At 35.4% G+C, this 11,955-nt stretch overlaps 7 protein-coding genes across 7 annotated transcripts; 6 read left to right on the forward strand and 1 right to left on the reverse strand.

Annotated features, from left to right (window-relative positions):
- Positions 1-794: 794 nt before the first annotated feature.
- Positions 795-1,985, forward strand: TUB4 (gamma-tubulin; the record flags this gene model as incomplete). The annotated part of the gene is made up of 1 exon (XM_015613126.1): positions 795-1,985. The coding sequence occupies one exon, from the start codon at positions 795-797 to the stop codon at positions 1,983-1,985; it is 1,191 nt and encodes a 396-aa protein (XP_015466029.1).
- Positions 1,986-2,254: 269 nt separating this feature from the next.
- Positions 2,255-3,223, forward strand: GVP36 (Gvp36p; the record flags this gene model as incomplete). The annotated part of the gene is made up of 1 exon (XM_015613127.1): positions 2,255-3,223. The coding sequence occupies one exon, from the start codon at positions 2,255-2,257 to the stop codon at positions 3,221-3,223; it is 969 nt and encodes a 322-aa protein (XP_015466030.1).
- Positions 3,224-3,397: 174 nt separating this feature from the next.
- HOM3 (aspartate kinase) lies at positions 3,398-5,005 on the reverse strand (the record flags this gene model as incomplete). The annotated part of the gene is made up of 1 exon (XM_015613128.1): positions 3,398-5,005. The coding sequence occupies one exon, from the start codon at positions 5,003-5,005 to the stop codon at positions 3,398-3,400; it is 1,608 nt and encodes a 535-aa protein (XP_015466031.1).
- A 249-nt stretch (positions 5,006-5,254) lies between these two features.
- OFD1 (oxidative DNA demethylase) lies at positions 5,255-7,126 on the forward strand (the record flags this gene model as incomplete). Its single annotated transcript, XM_015613129.1, has 1 exon — positions 5,255-7,126. The coding sequence occupies one exon, from the start codon at positions 5,255-5,257 to the stop codon at positions 7,124-7,126; it is 1,872 nt and encodes a 623-aa protein (XP_015466032.1).
- A 320-nt stretch (positions 7,127-7,446) lies between these two features.
- CBR1 (Cbr1p) lies at positions 7,447-8,301 on the forward strand (the record flags this gene model as incomplete). The annotated part of the gene is made up of 1 exon (XM_015613130.1): positions 7,447-8,301. The coding sequence occupies one exon, from the start codon at positions 7,447-7,449 to the stop codon at positions 8,299-8,301; it is 855 nt and encodes a 284-aa protein (XP_015466033.1).
- A 307-nt stretch (positions 8,302-8,608) lies between these two features.
- On the forward strand, positions 8,609-9,823 carry AC631_04302 (uncharacterized protein; the record flags this gene model as incomplete). Its single annotated transcript, XM_015613131.1, has 1 exon — positions 8,609-9,823. One exon carries the CDS (start codon positions 8,609-8,611, stop codon positions 9,821-9,823), a length of 1,215 nt encoding a protein of 404 aa, XP_015466034.1.
- A 262-nt stretch (positions 9,824-10,085) lies between these two features.
- On the forward strand, positions 10,086-11,843 carry GAP5 (Gap5p; the record flags this gene model as incomplete). Its single annotated transcript, XM_015613132.1, has 1 exon — positions 10,086-11,843. One exon carries the CDS (start codon positions 10,086-10,088, stop codon positions 11,841-11,843), a length of 1,758 nt encoding a protein of 585 aa, XP_015466035.1.
- Positions 11,844-11,955: the final 112 nt, after the last annotated feature.

Consider the following 11,955-nt stretch of genomic DNA (forward strand, 5'->3'; position numbering starts at 1 on the left):
ACTATTTATACACCAAGTTTTGCAACACTGATGTATAACTTTTGCAACACTACATATATACACTAAGTATATGTAGATGTGATCACTTACATAAATAAAAAGTTAAGGGCGTGTGGCGTAGTTGGTAGCGCGTCTGCCTTGCAAGCAGAAGGTCACTGGTTCGATTCCTGTCTCGTCCACTTTTATTTTTTTATTTCCTAAATATTTAAGACCCTTTTAGCACTCACGTATTTTTTACTTCTGTAACTTATCAAGGGATAAACTGATTGATACCTTATACTGTATCTACATATATTTCTCCAACTATGGTAGCATATTTGTCTATATTTAAAAGTTAATACATCACGTGATAAATTATATTTGTTTTGATTAACGCGCTGTATTCCTATTCTTTATGATGTTTACTATAAGGGAGCCAAAATATTCTTAGTTAAGTGTTGAAATATGCCAGGGTATGTATAAACAAGTGGAAACCGAAGTATTATATGATTGAATAAATACTAACTTGTCCAAATAGCGAAACAATTACCTTTCAAACAGGTCAGTGTGGTAATCAAGTAGGTCTTCAATATTGGAATCAATTAGCTTCTGAACATGGGATATCGCCAGATGGAACTATATTATCAAGCCCACACGAAGGATTAGGCTTTGAAAGCGAAGGAAAGCAACCTTCTAAATCGGATAGACAAGATAGGCCAGATCTATTTTTTACATTATCAAGCTCCAATAAATATACTCCCAGATCAATACTTATAGACCTAGAACCATCTGTTATAAATAAATGTACCAATGAGATGCCGATGTTCAACCCAAGAAATATTCATCTCAGTGAACAAGGAAATGGAGCAGCTAATAATTGGCAATATGGATATTCATATGGTTTACAGTATCAAGAAGAATTGATTAATTTAATAGATCGAGAATGTGACAAGTGTGAGAATTTATCTACTTTCCAATTGATGCATAGTGTTGCCGGGGGTACTGGGTCTGGAGTGGGTTCATTATTGCTTGAGTTATTAAATGACAGATACGGGAGTAAAAAATTGATAAATACGTTCCTGATATTTCCATCGAATGATAAGACATCAGATGTGGTGGTGCAACCTTATAATACATTGTTAACGTTAAAGAGATTAATTGATTTCAGTGATGGAACATTTGTCTTTGATAATGACGCCCTTAATAGTATTGAAAATTCCTTATTTGGTATTTCATCGTCAATTTCAAAGGATACATTGAATAATAGGAGTAACAGTGCATTCGAAGGCGCCAATAAATTGATTTCTTTCGTTCTGGCTAGTATTTCTAACCCATTGAGATTTCCCACATATATGTATAGTTCGAATGAATCGATATTGTCAACCTTAGTCCCATCCCCAGATTTGAAATTTTTGACAGCATCAATTGCACCCTTTGCAAATTTATCAAACTTTGACCAACAGATATCCAAGTATAATTTTACCAACTTGAATGAATATGACATCATCTTAGAATTATTGAATGATAGATACAAAATGAACAAGGTCAATGAGCCTGTAAAGTACATTTCCATGTTAAATTATTTGATTGGAAACAATTTGAATCAATTCGAAATACGAAAGGGAACCATTCGAGCCCAACAGAGAGTGGAATTCGTGCCATGGACGTCTTCATCAATACATGTCGTTAATTGCCAGAGGTCTCCTTTTATTAATGGTGATAAACCACAACAAAAGCATAAGAATTTAAATGGGATCCAAATCTCCAATAATACATCAATAGCCCATGTATTTAGTAAAACGGTTAAACAATTTGATCTTTTGGCTAAAAGAGAAGCTTATGTCAATTACTACACAGAATCAAATGATAAAGAAGAAAGATTGCGAGTACTAGACCTATTCAATGAGTGTAGGGAAAGTGTGGTCAATGTTATCGATGAATATAAAGCTTGTCAATCAATGAATTATTTAGAAGAAGAGGTTTTAGATAATGATGAATTTATATAAGTTGATGATTGTATACTAGTTAATATTCAGAAGACAGTTCAACAAAAGAACTGCGTTATATAATAATATACTGAGAGTAGCATTTGTTAGCTTTCTATTTTCGAATAACTATGAAATCACTGCTATAATTGTATTCTCAATAGCAGTGAGATTTTCAAGAACGAAGTCTCGTGCGCCCCCTCGTAGACAAAAATTAAAATAAAGGGAGTTACAGTTTTTATGAACGTACATAAGAACAACAGAAATTGATATTTAGAAAAGGTGTAACAATGTCATTCAATTTCTCAAACTTCACTAAAGACTTGAAGAACTTGGGTGATAAATTTAGTAATGATTTTAATAACGAATTTTTACCGTTAGCTCAAAGAACCTCACGTATGGTTCAAGAGAGAATGGGTAAGGTCAGTGTGGATGACATAAGTCAACTACCATCAGAGTATGTAGAATTGGCAGAAAAGTGTAATAACATTGAAAAATTATACAAGAATGTATTAAAAATTACTACAAACTATGAAAATGAAAGCTATGACTACCCAACTAATTTACAAGAGTCGTTCACAGAATTCGGTAAGAACTTTGGTAATAGAGTTTCCAATTTATCAAAGGCTACTACACCAGCAGAGGCACAGGCAGCTTTAATCAATCCAACAACAGGAGAATTCAAACCTCCAAAAACTTTGTACCATGCTTTGTCTAGAGCAACAGATGGATCAATTTTAACTACTGGAGAACAAAATAATGATCCATTGGTCAAGGGGTTGGATTTATATTCATCTAATTTGAATAAAATTGGTAATGCAAGATTGGGTCAAGATCAATTGATTAAATCGAAATTCAACAAGCCATTGACTACAACATTACGCCAGTTGATCTCTCAAAGCAATAATATCCAAAAGAAGGTCGAACAAAAGAGAATTGATTACGACTTGTCTCGTATGAACTTGACTAACTGCTCAAATCCTTCAAAAGAACCTAATTTGCGTGTTATCATGGAAAATGCAGAAGACGACTTTGCTAACACTGTGGAAGACGCTATCAACATCTTACAAAACGTGCTAGAAAATTCCAAACCATTAGAAGAATTTCTTGAATTAGTTAAAGCTCAATTGGCTTACCATAAGTTAGCCGCTGAGTTGTTAGGAGGAATGGTTGGTGAAATGGAAGGCTTTATTGATGAAAATGCCAAGCTGTCAGGTGGAAATAATAATAGTCGAGAATCTGGTGATTTTGATATTTAATTTGTAATAAATGTCTATAAAGTTTGTTACATTAGGTAGTAGGTAGTATTATTACTTCTTGTATTGATTTTATATAAATAATTATGTCTATAAATTTTTTTAGAATTAAGAATGGTTGACTTCTATAATCGAAGATGCATGCATTGAATGAATGTGTATATATTGCAAGAGAGCTTATTGCAATTTTAAGCCTTCTAAACGTGTATCGACGGCACTTTCTGTTTTACCTAATAAGTCATAATTACCTTCTAGTAATTTAGCATGAATAGATTGCAAGGCTCTTAAAGTATCCTTGGCATTGATAACTGCCGATATATTTATCTCATTTGCACCTTGAGAAATCATTTCGATATTGATTCTTTCATCAGCTAATACCTTAAACATATTACCTGCAATGCCAATAAAGTTAACCATTTGTTTTCCAACCAACGAAACAATTGTCATATCTCTCGTTACATCAACAGTACCCATTTTGCGCAATTCTTTCAAAGCATTTTTTAAGTGTACTTCTTGATCTGGTTGGATTTGGAGAGCCATTGATACATGGACTTCTGAAGTCGAAATTAAATCAACAACTAGCTTGAAATTGTCTAATGTGGTGAAAATGTGAGCCAAAAATCCATGCGATAAGGTTTTCTTGTTTGAATGAACATTAATGACCACAATGTCTTGTTTTGCAGTAATTGCCGTTGCAGATTTCTTCTTGTGTGTAGCAATATATGAATTAGACAAAGTCTCATAGGCTGCTGGTGGATGTGGAGGTGTTTCTTCTCCTCTTCTAGCTAAATTATCTGGGAAAATGATAGTACCTGAACCCCATGGGTTTGTCACATTCTTAATTCTAATAGGAATTTTAGCTTTGATGACTTGCTCCATAGTAAAAGGATGAATAACTTCAGAACCATAGTAAGTAAGCTCAGCAGCTTCTTCTGGCGTGACACTATCCAATAATCTGGCATTTGGAACCTTCCTAGGATCTGCTGTAAATATACCATCAACTTCTTTCCAAATCTGCAATTCTTCCGCTTGAGTGCCAACAGCAATCAATGCTGCGCATAAATCAGTGTAACCCCTACCTACACCATTCAATAATCCACCAGGGACAACTCCAAAGTAACCAGTAAGAACTGGCACAACATCAGAATCAAGAGAAAGTACTTTTTTACCTAATTCAGTAGATAAGAACTTATAAAACTTCTCATCAAATCCACTTGTGAAGTCATAATCCAAAGGAATAATATCCGACAAATCAACATAAGTAGCCTTCAAGCCACGATCATTCATCAAGGCAGCCATAAAGAGACACGAAAGCTTTTCACCAACAGACATAATTGAATCTAAGGTTCTTGCACTTATTTCACCAATAACCTGACAAGCCTTCAACAATTCATGAGCCCTTTCTAATTCTTTCAAGGTATTTTCAATTAATTCTTCTTGAATTTTTGTGTCAGAGATACGACTCTTAGCATTATCGACATGGTCTTGTTCAATAACTTTTAATAATGCATTGAAATCACCGTTCTCTGAGGCCAAATCGGCAGACTTGATCAATCTGGACGTGGTACCTTCACTCTTAGTGTTTGAAGATCTTGCAGAACAGACAACCGCAACTCTATTTTGCTGGCTAAAGACTTTAGCTATATCATCCACAATGTTTTCAGGAAATTTACCTACTGAGGTACCACCGAATTTTTGGATAACCCAATTTGAAGTTTTATTCACCTTCTTGAAGTCAAGAACGGAATTATATGACAGAGCTGATAATGTAGGTGAGTTTACCATTTTTATATGTTTTTCATATAGATCTCAATGCTTATATCTATGAATATATATAGATCCAGTTTAATCTATTGGTAAGTTGAGTTAATCTCTAGTATTTATTGAAATTGAAAAATTATCTATGATTCATATGAGTCAATCGGAGAATAGCGCCGGTTAAGGAGCACGTGAACGAACGAAATTTTTCAAAATATTTATGTCTGAAATATTTCTTTATATGTATGTCACAGAATCAAGTATTGTACATTAACGATGCCAGGAAAGAGACCAGTCGAAGATAAAGAAGATGACAGCAATAAAAAGTTAAACACAGCATATAATAAACAGGATATTCATTCTTTTTTTAATGCGAAAGTTTGGAATGAGAAGTTTCAAGATGACATAAAAACTCAAGTTAAAGATAGTGAACCATTCCGTTGGGGAACGATCAGGGATCTCATAGATGATACATTATTAAGACAGGTACGCAAAGAGGTTTTAAGTGAAATTGCATTTACAAAAAAAGAGACAGATATATATAGAGTGTATCAATCTGGGGATCTTGCAAATTTATCAGGATTAGATTGGGACGATTTATCAAGATTACCTTCATTATACAAATTACGTTCTGCGGTTTATTCAGAAGAGTTTCGTGACGTTATCTCTAAGATAACTGGGTGCGGTAAACTAAGCGGTAGTAAGACAGATATGTCGATAAATACTTATACCAAAGGATGCCATTTATTAACACACGATGATGTCATCGGATCAAGAAGAGTTAGTTTTATTCTTTATTTGCCCGATCCAGACAAAACATGGAAACCTCATTATGGTGGGGGATTGAGACTATTTCCTGCAATTGTGCCTAATGTTCCAAAAACTGACCATGAAGTGAAGTTAACACCACAATTTAATCAGATCGCATTTTTTACTGTTCAGCCAGGTTTATCATTTCATGACGTAGAGGAAGTGAGGGTTGACAAGCAGAGATTGTCTATTCAAGGGTGGTTCCACATTCCACAACTCAGAGAGGCAGGTTATATACCAGGGGAACAAGAAGAAACGACATCCAGGAGTACCTTGCAGCAATTGCAAAGCAAGGAGTTGCAAGAATTTGATTTTCCTAAACCATTCAGGAGCGATATTCACGCAGAGGAATTAAAGATATATGAAAATTTTGCATCAAATCAGTTTTCCGAAGATGAAATACAATATTTGAAAGAATACTTGAATCCTTTATATTTGCAAGATCAAAATATTAAAGGATTGAATGAAATTTTCCTTGAAGAATCAGTAGTCGAAATCAAGGATATTTTGAAGGAAGATTTTGCCAACTTATTAAAGGAATCAATTAAGACCACCGAATTAGAGAAGAAAACTCCTGCTAATTCGAAGGAAATCACCTTTCCATGGAAGTGTTCCATGCCACCACACAAACAGCGCTTTATGTATATGGATGGGAGAGATGTTTTTGAGCAATCCGAAGAAGGCATTAAGAAAATCAATAAGATTGGTCCTCAAGAAGCACCAAATTTCGAGTTAATCAAGCGAATTTCAGATGACGAAGTTGATAAGAAATTAAGTGATCTTGGTTCCTTCTTGAGATCCGTAGCATTCAGAAAATGGCTTTTAGTCATTACAAGTGTCATACCTACCAGTGATCAGGTATTAATAAGACGCTTCAGACCAGGGCAAGATTTCATTTTGGCCACCAAGACCGATAAACTGTTAGCCAGACCTAATACAGACGAATTGAACGTGCTACTTGAAGCTACATTAAATTTAACACCTACAGCCACGAATCCAAAGAACTGGGAACTGGGTGAATACGGAGGCTACGAATTGTGCATGGCATTAAATGGAGGTGACGATAGCGATTTTGAGGACGACGATCCAGCTATATATAAAGCAAGCGATCCAAATGACGATAGTGTGTTGTACACGAGTCAATGCAAATGGAATTCCTTATGCTTAATGCTTAGAGATCCATCCGTACTTAAGTTTGTGAAATATGTGAGTATAAATGCCAAAGGCTCCAGATGGGACGTAAGCTGTCAATGGAATGTCAAGAGTGTTGATGATGGTACAGAGGAAGAAGAAGAAGAAGAAGAAGAAGAAGAGAATAAAGACAATGAACAGGCTTAGATATCAATGGACTTCTAAATGAATTATTGTAAATATTATGGGTGCTATATGGAAGAATTTTTTTTCTATATTTCAGCCGATCGAAGTTCAATAAAAGCCGATTACGGACTATCTACTTATCAGCGAATGCAGAGTAATTTTATTTAGTTTATAATATACACATGCACTTTAGAAACCCCATAACTATCAATAATAACATATGAACATGATAATATAATTCCGGGTAATGCGAAGCGGATTATTTGGTTCAAAAAAGAAAACCAACAAATATATTTATTTTTCGGACAACTAAGCGTCAAAGACCCATCTACAAGAACAAGATGTCACAACCTGAGCCTAACCCCTTCATTATTTTTGCTACTGTTGCAGCAATCATTTCTTCGGCTGTAGCATATTATTACTTTCAATTAAGCAGAAAGAATACCCCAGTGTTAAAGCCAAATGATTTCCAAAAGTTTCCATTGATTGAAAAGACCAGGGTTTCTCACAACACATGCGTCTATAGATTCGGCTTACCAAGATCCACCGACAGATTAGGGTTACCAATTGGTCAACATATTGTTATTGGAGCCACTATTAATGACAAGGAAATTGTCAGATCTTACACTCCAATTTCCACAGATGATGAATTAGGATACTTTGATTTATTAATCAAGACATACGAAAACGGTAATATCTCAAGACACGTTGAATCCAAGAAGATTGGAGAAACTATTGAAATTAGAGGACCAAAAGGGTTCTTCACCTATACTCCAGGTATGGTTAAATCGTTTGGAATGATTGCTGGTGGTACCGGTATTACTCCAATGTACCAAATTTTAACCGCAATCTTGAGAAACCCAGAAGACAGGACTAAGGTCAGTTTGGTTTATGCTAACGTCACTGAAGATGACATTTTGTTGAAAGAAGAGTTGAACAAAATGGCAAGAGAACACCCAGACAGATTCCAAATCTACTACGTTTTAAACACTCCTCCTGATAACTGGACCGGTGGTGTTGGTTTTGTTACACCAGAAATCATGGATAACCACTTACCTAAGGCTTCTGAAGACACAAACTTATTATTGTGTGGTCCTCCACCTATGATTAGTGCTATGAAGAAGGCTGCTGTTGGTTTAGGTTACCAAAAGGGAAAGCCAGTTTCAAAATTAGGTGACCAAGTGTTCGTTTTTTAGTTCACTTCGATAGACATATACAAATATAAATATATACTTTCGATTCAATTGCTTTATATATAATAAACACTTTTACTCTTATCTACTAAGAAGACTAGCGACCTGCATACAAAACATGATGATCAATAGAAACCGGTACAACCCGTTAAATATAACAGAATAACAACCTATTTCTACTGTTTATGGAGACTAGTTTGAAACGACGAATAATAGCATGATAATATCGTTTTGGATATCCATACTAATATTTGTATTTGCGGTAGAAGCGGCGATGATGCCTCTGTGGGAGGCAGCAAATAACTATATTATGGAGTCCATTAGCACAGAAAAGGTTGAAATAAAGAACCTTATAAAATCACCTACTAAGAATTTACCACCAATACTGAGTAAGCCAAAGAAACAAGAAAGAACGTTGAAGAACGGGGAGATACCACAGTATGCCATTGATTATGCGCCATTGGTTCATTTATATTCGGAAGAAAGATACTTACCTTATGATATCAAGGACTACGTGACCAATTTTTATGTGACTTATGGAAACGGAAGTGTTGTTGAAGGAACTGAAGATGAAATGGACATTAATAAGTTATCAAAGCTACCAAATGTACCAGATATATTTCTACTGTCAAGAACAGACTTCGATAAGGACCCTGAATGGATTACTGGAGTAAAAAATAAACCTTCTTTGATTGACGGAGAGATTAAAGATGCTCCAGCAACATTGATCGTAGTAGACAAAGGTAATGGGTGGGTAGATGCTTTTTGGTTTTATTTCTATTCTTTCAATTTGGGACCGTTTGTGATGGGATCAGGTCCCTATGGTAATCACGTAGGTGATTGGGAGCATTCCTTAGTAAGGTTTTACAATGGGGTACCTGTGATAGTTTGGATGTCAGCCCATGGAGGAGGAGGTGCCTATTATTACCATAACTTGGAAAAGTGGGAGATTGACAACACCCATCCTATAATATTTTCAGCCAGAGGAACGCATGCAAATTACGTTTCGGTGGGACAGCACCCACATGATTTGCCCTATGGTATTTTATCCGATTTCACAGACAGGGGTCCTTTGTGGAATCCTACTAAGAATTATTTGGCTTATTCGTATGATGGTACGTTTGTATATCCTGCGAATAACACTAATTCGAGACACAGAGGTAGAGAGTTGGAATACGGAAATTGGTTGTCTTTCACAGGACACTGGGGTGATCAAATGCTACCACCCGATGATCCTCGTCAAAAGCATCTGTTCATAGGGGGATACAAGTATATCAGTGGTCCTACTGGACCATTAATGAAGAACTTGATCAGATTGAAAACGTGTGAAAGACACAAATGGTGGAATTTCTGGAATGGTTGTAATGTTAGAGAGAATATTAAATGGGGTATTGGCGTGGAGAGTGAAGGGTATAATTGTGGAAATGTTTTCATTAAAATAAAGCCTGTTTGGTTTAGACGAATACTTCAAAAAATTACCTGGGGTGGTGGGTTTTGTTATATCGTTGATTTGCTTTATGGTTAAGATTGTGGTAAAGGTTTCGAGTGGTTTATTTCATCTGTTTATATTTTTTTTGAAATTGCTTTCAATTTAGCTTTTATGCTTTAGAATATTTAAATATAGTTTATTAAGTAGCTGGGTCATGGCTATAGTTGTTAGATTGAGTCATAGTATATAGTTTTTCTAGGTCTGCGAAAGTTGCAAATGCCGTGTACCGATGTTAATAGAAAAAAAAAAATTTTTGAATACCTACTAAATCAATGATAATAGTATAAAAGGATAGTAAATGCAACCTAAAGAAGTAGAATCTGAAAATAGCGAGAGTATTCCTCTATCTAATGGGATGTCAAGTGGCTCTTCAATATTTGATGATAAAAAAGAGCACAACAAATGGCAATCCTTTAAAGATTCATTCAAAAGGTATGAAGGATACGAAGAAGAAGAAGAAGCAGACTTAGAAAAGTTGGACGATGTTCAAAAAGGTAACATAAGAACCGCTAGATCGCCTTTAAAAAGAAAATTGAAATCGAGACATTTGCAAATGATTGCTATAGGGTCTTCGATAGGAACAGGGCTTTTCATAGGGTCAGGATCTGCATTAAACACAGGTGGTCCTTTGGGTATTTTGATTGCTTGGGCCTTGACAGGTTCAGCTATCTTCTGTACCATTCAAGCCATGGGTGAATTAGCTGTGACCTTTCCAATTTCAGGTTCATTTAACGTTTATGCGAGTAGGTTCATTGATCCATCCGTTGGATTTGCAGTTGCATGGAACTATTTTTTCCAATTTTTGGTTTTGTTACCGTTAGAATTGGTTGCTGGTTCTATCACAATGACATATTGGACTACATCTATCAACCCTGATATATGGGTACTTATATTTTATCTCGTTGTCATTTCTATTAATTTCTTTGGTGTGAAAGCCTATGGTGAGGCTGAATTTGTCTTTTCTTCGATTAAGGTTCTTGCAGTCGTTGGATTTATTATAGTGTCTATTGTTATCGCAGCTGGAGGTGCTCCAAATGGTCATTATGTAGGAGCTAAATACTGGCATGATCCAGGTTTGTTTGCCAATGGATTTAAGGGTGTAAGTTCAGTATTTGTTACTTCTGCATTTTCTTTCGGAGGTACTGAGTTAGTCGGTTTAACCGCTGCTGAGACAGATAATCCAAGGGTTACAATACCAAGGGCAACAAAGCAAGTGTTCTGGAGAATATTGATGTTTTATATGATATCTTTAACTTTGATTTGTTTCTTAGTGCCTTATAATTCCGAAAGATTGTTAGGTGCCAGTTCAGTTGATGTAACTGCTTCTCCATTTGTCATTGCTATCAATAATGGAGGAATTGGTGGCTTACCATCTGTTATGAATGCCGTTATTTTGATTTCCGTTATTTCAGTTGGTTCCTCCTCAGTATATGCAACATCAAGAACATTGACTGCTTTAGCTGAACAAGGATTGGCCCCAAAAATTTGTGGATACATTGACAGAGCAGGTAGACCATTAGTTGCGATTATAATTACAAATATATTTGGCTTATTGAGTTTTATTGCAGCAAGTGGCAAACAAGAAGACGTTTTCAACTGGTTACTACTGATTAGTGGTTTAAGTTCCATTTTCACTTGGTGGTCCATTTGTGTAGCCCACATAAGATTTAGAAGGGCTTTATACGTCAAGGGAAGATCAAGTGACGAATTGAGCTTCAAGTCCCAAACTGGTGTTATTGGATCGATTTATGGGGCCACCTTAAATACATTAGTCTTGATTGCAGAATTTTGGGTTTCTTTATTCCCATTAGGGGAATCCCCCAGCGCTGAAGGGTTCTTTCAAAACTATTTGGGCTTTGTTGTGTTAGTTACATTTTACTTAGGCCATAAAGTATGGAAGAATAATTGGATTCTTTGCATTAGGGCCAAGAACATTGATGTTGATATTGGAAGAAGAGAAACAGATTTAGAAGCATTAAAAGAAGAATTAGAGGAGGAAAGAGCAATATTACGTACCAAACCATTGTATTATAGAGTTTATCGTTTCTGGTGCTAGATTTAAGGTATTTATTAATTTGACAATATTAGATAACATTATTAGCTGTAAAAAAAAAGTAGCTTTCGCACGTCAATATGTATTTAAAAATTTAAATTTATATCAGACTATA

The sequence above is a fragment of the Debaryomyces fabryi genome (genome assembly GCF_001447935.2).
Source record: "Debaryomyces fabryi strain CBS 789 chromosome Unknown contig00112, whole genome shotgun sequence".
Taxonomy (NCBI): Eukaryota; Fungi; Ascomycota; class Pichiomycetes; order Serinales; family Debaryomycetaceae; genus Debaryomyces; species Debaryomyces fabryi.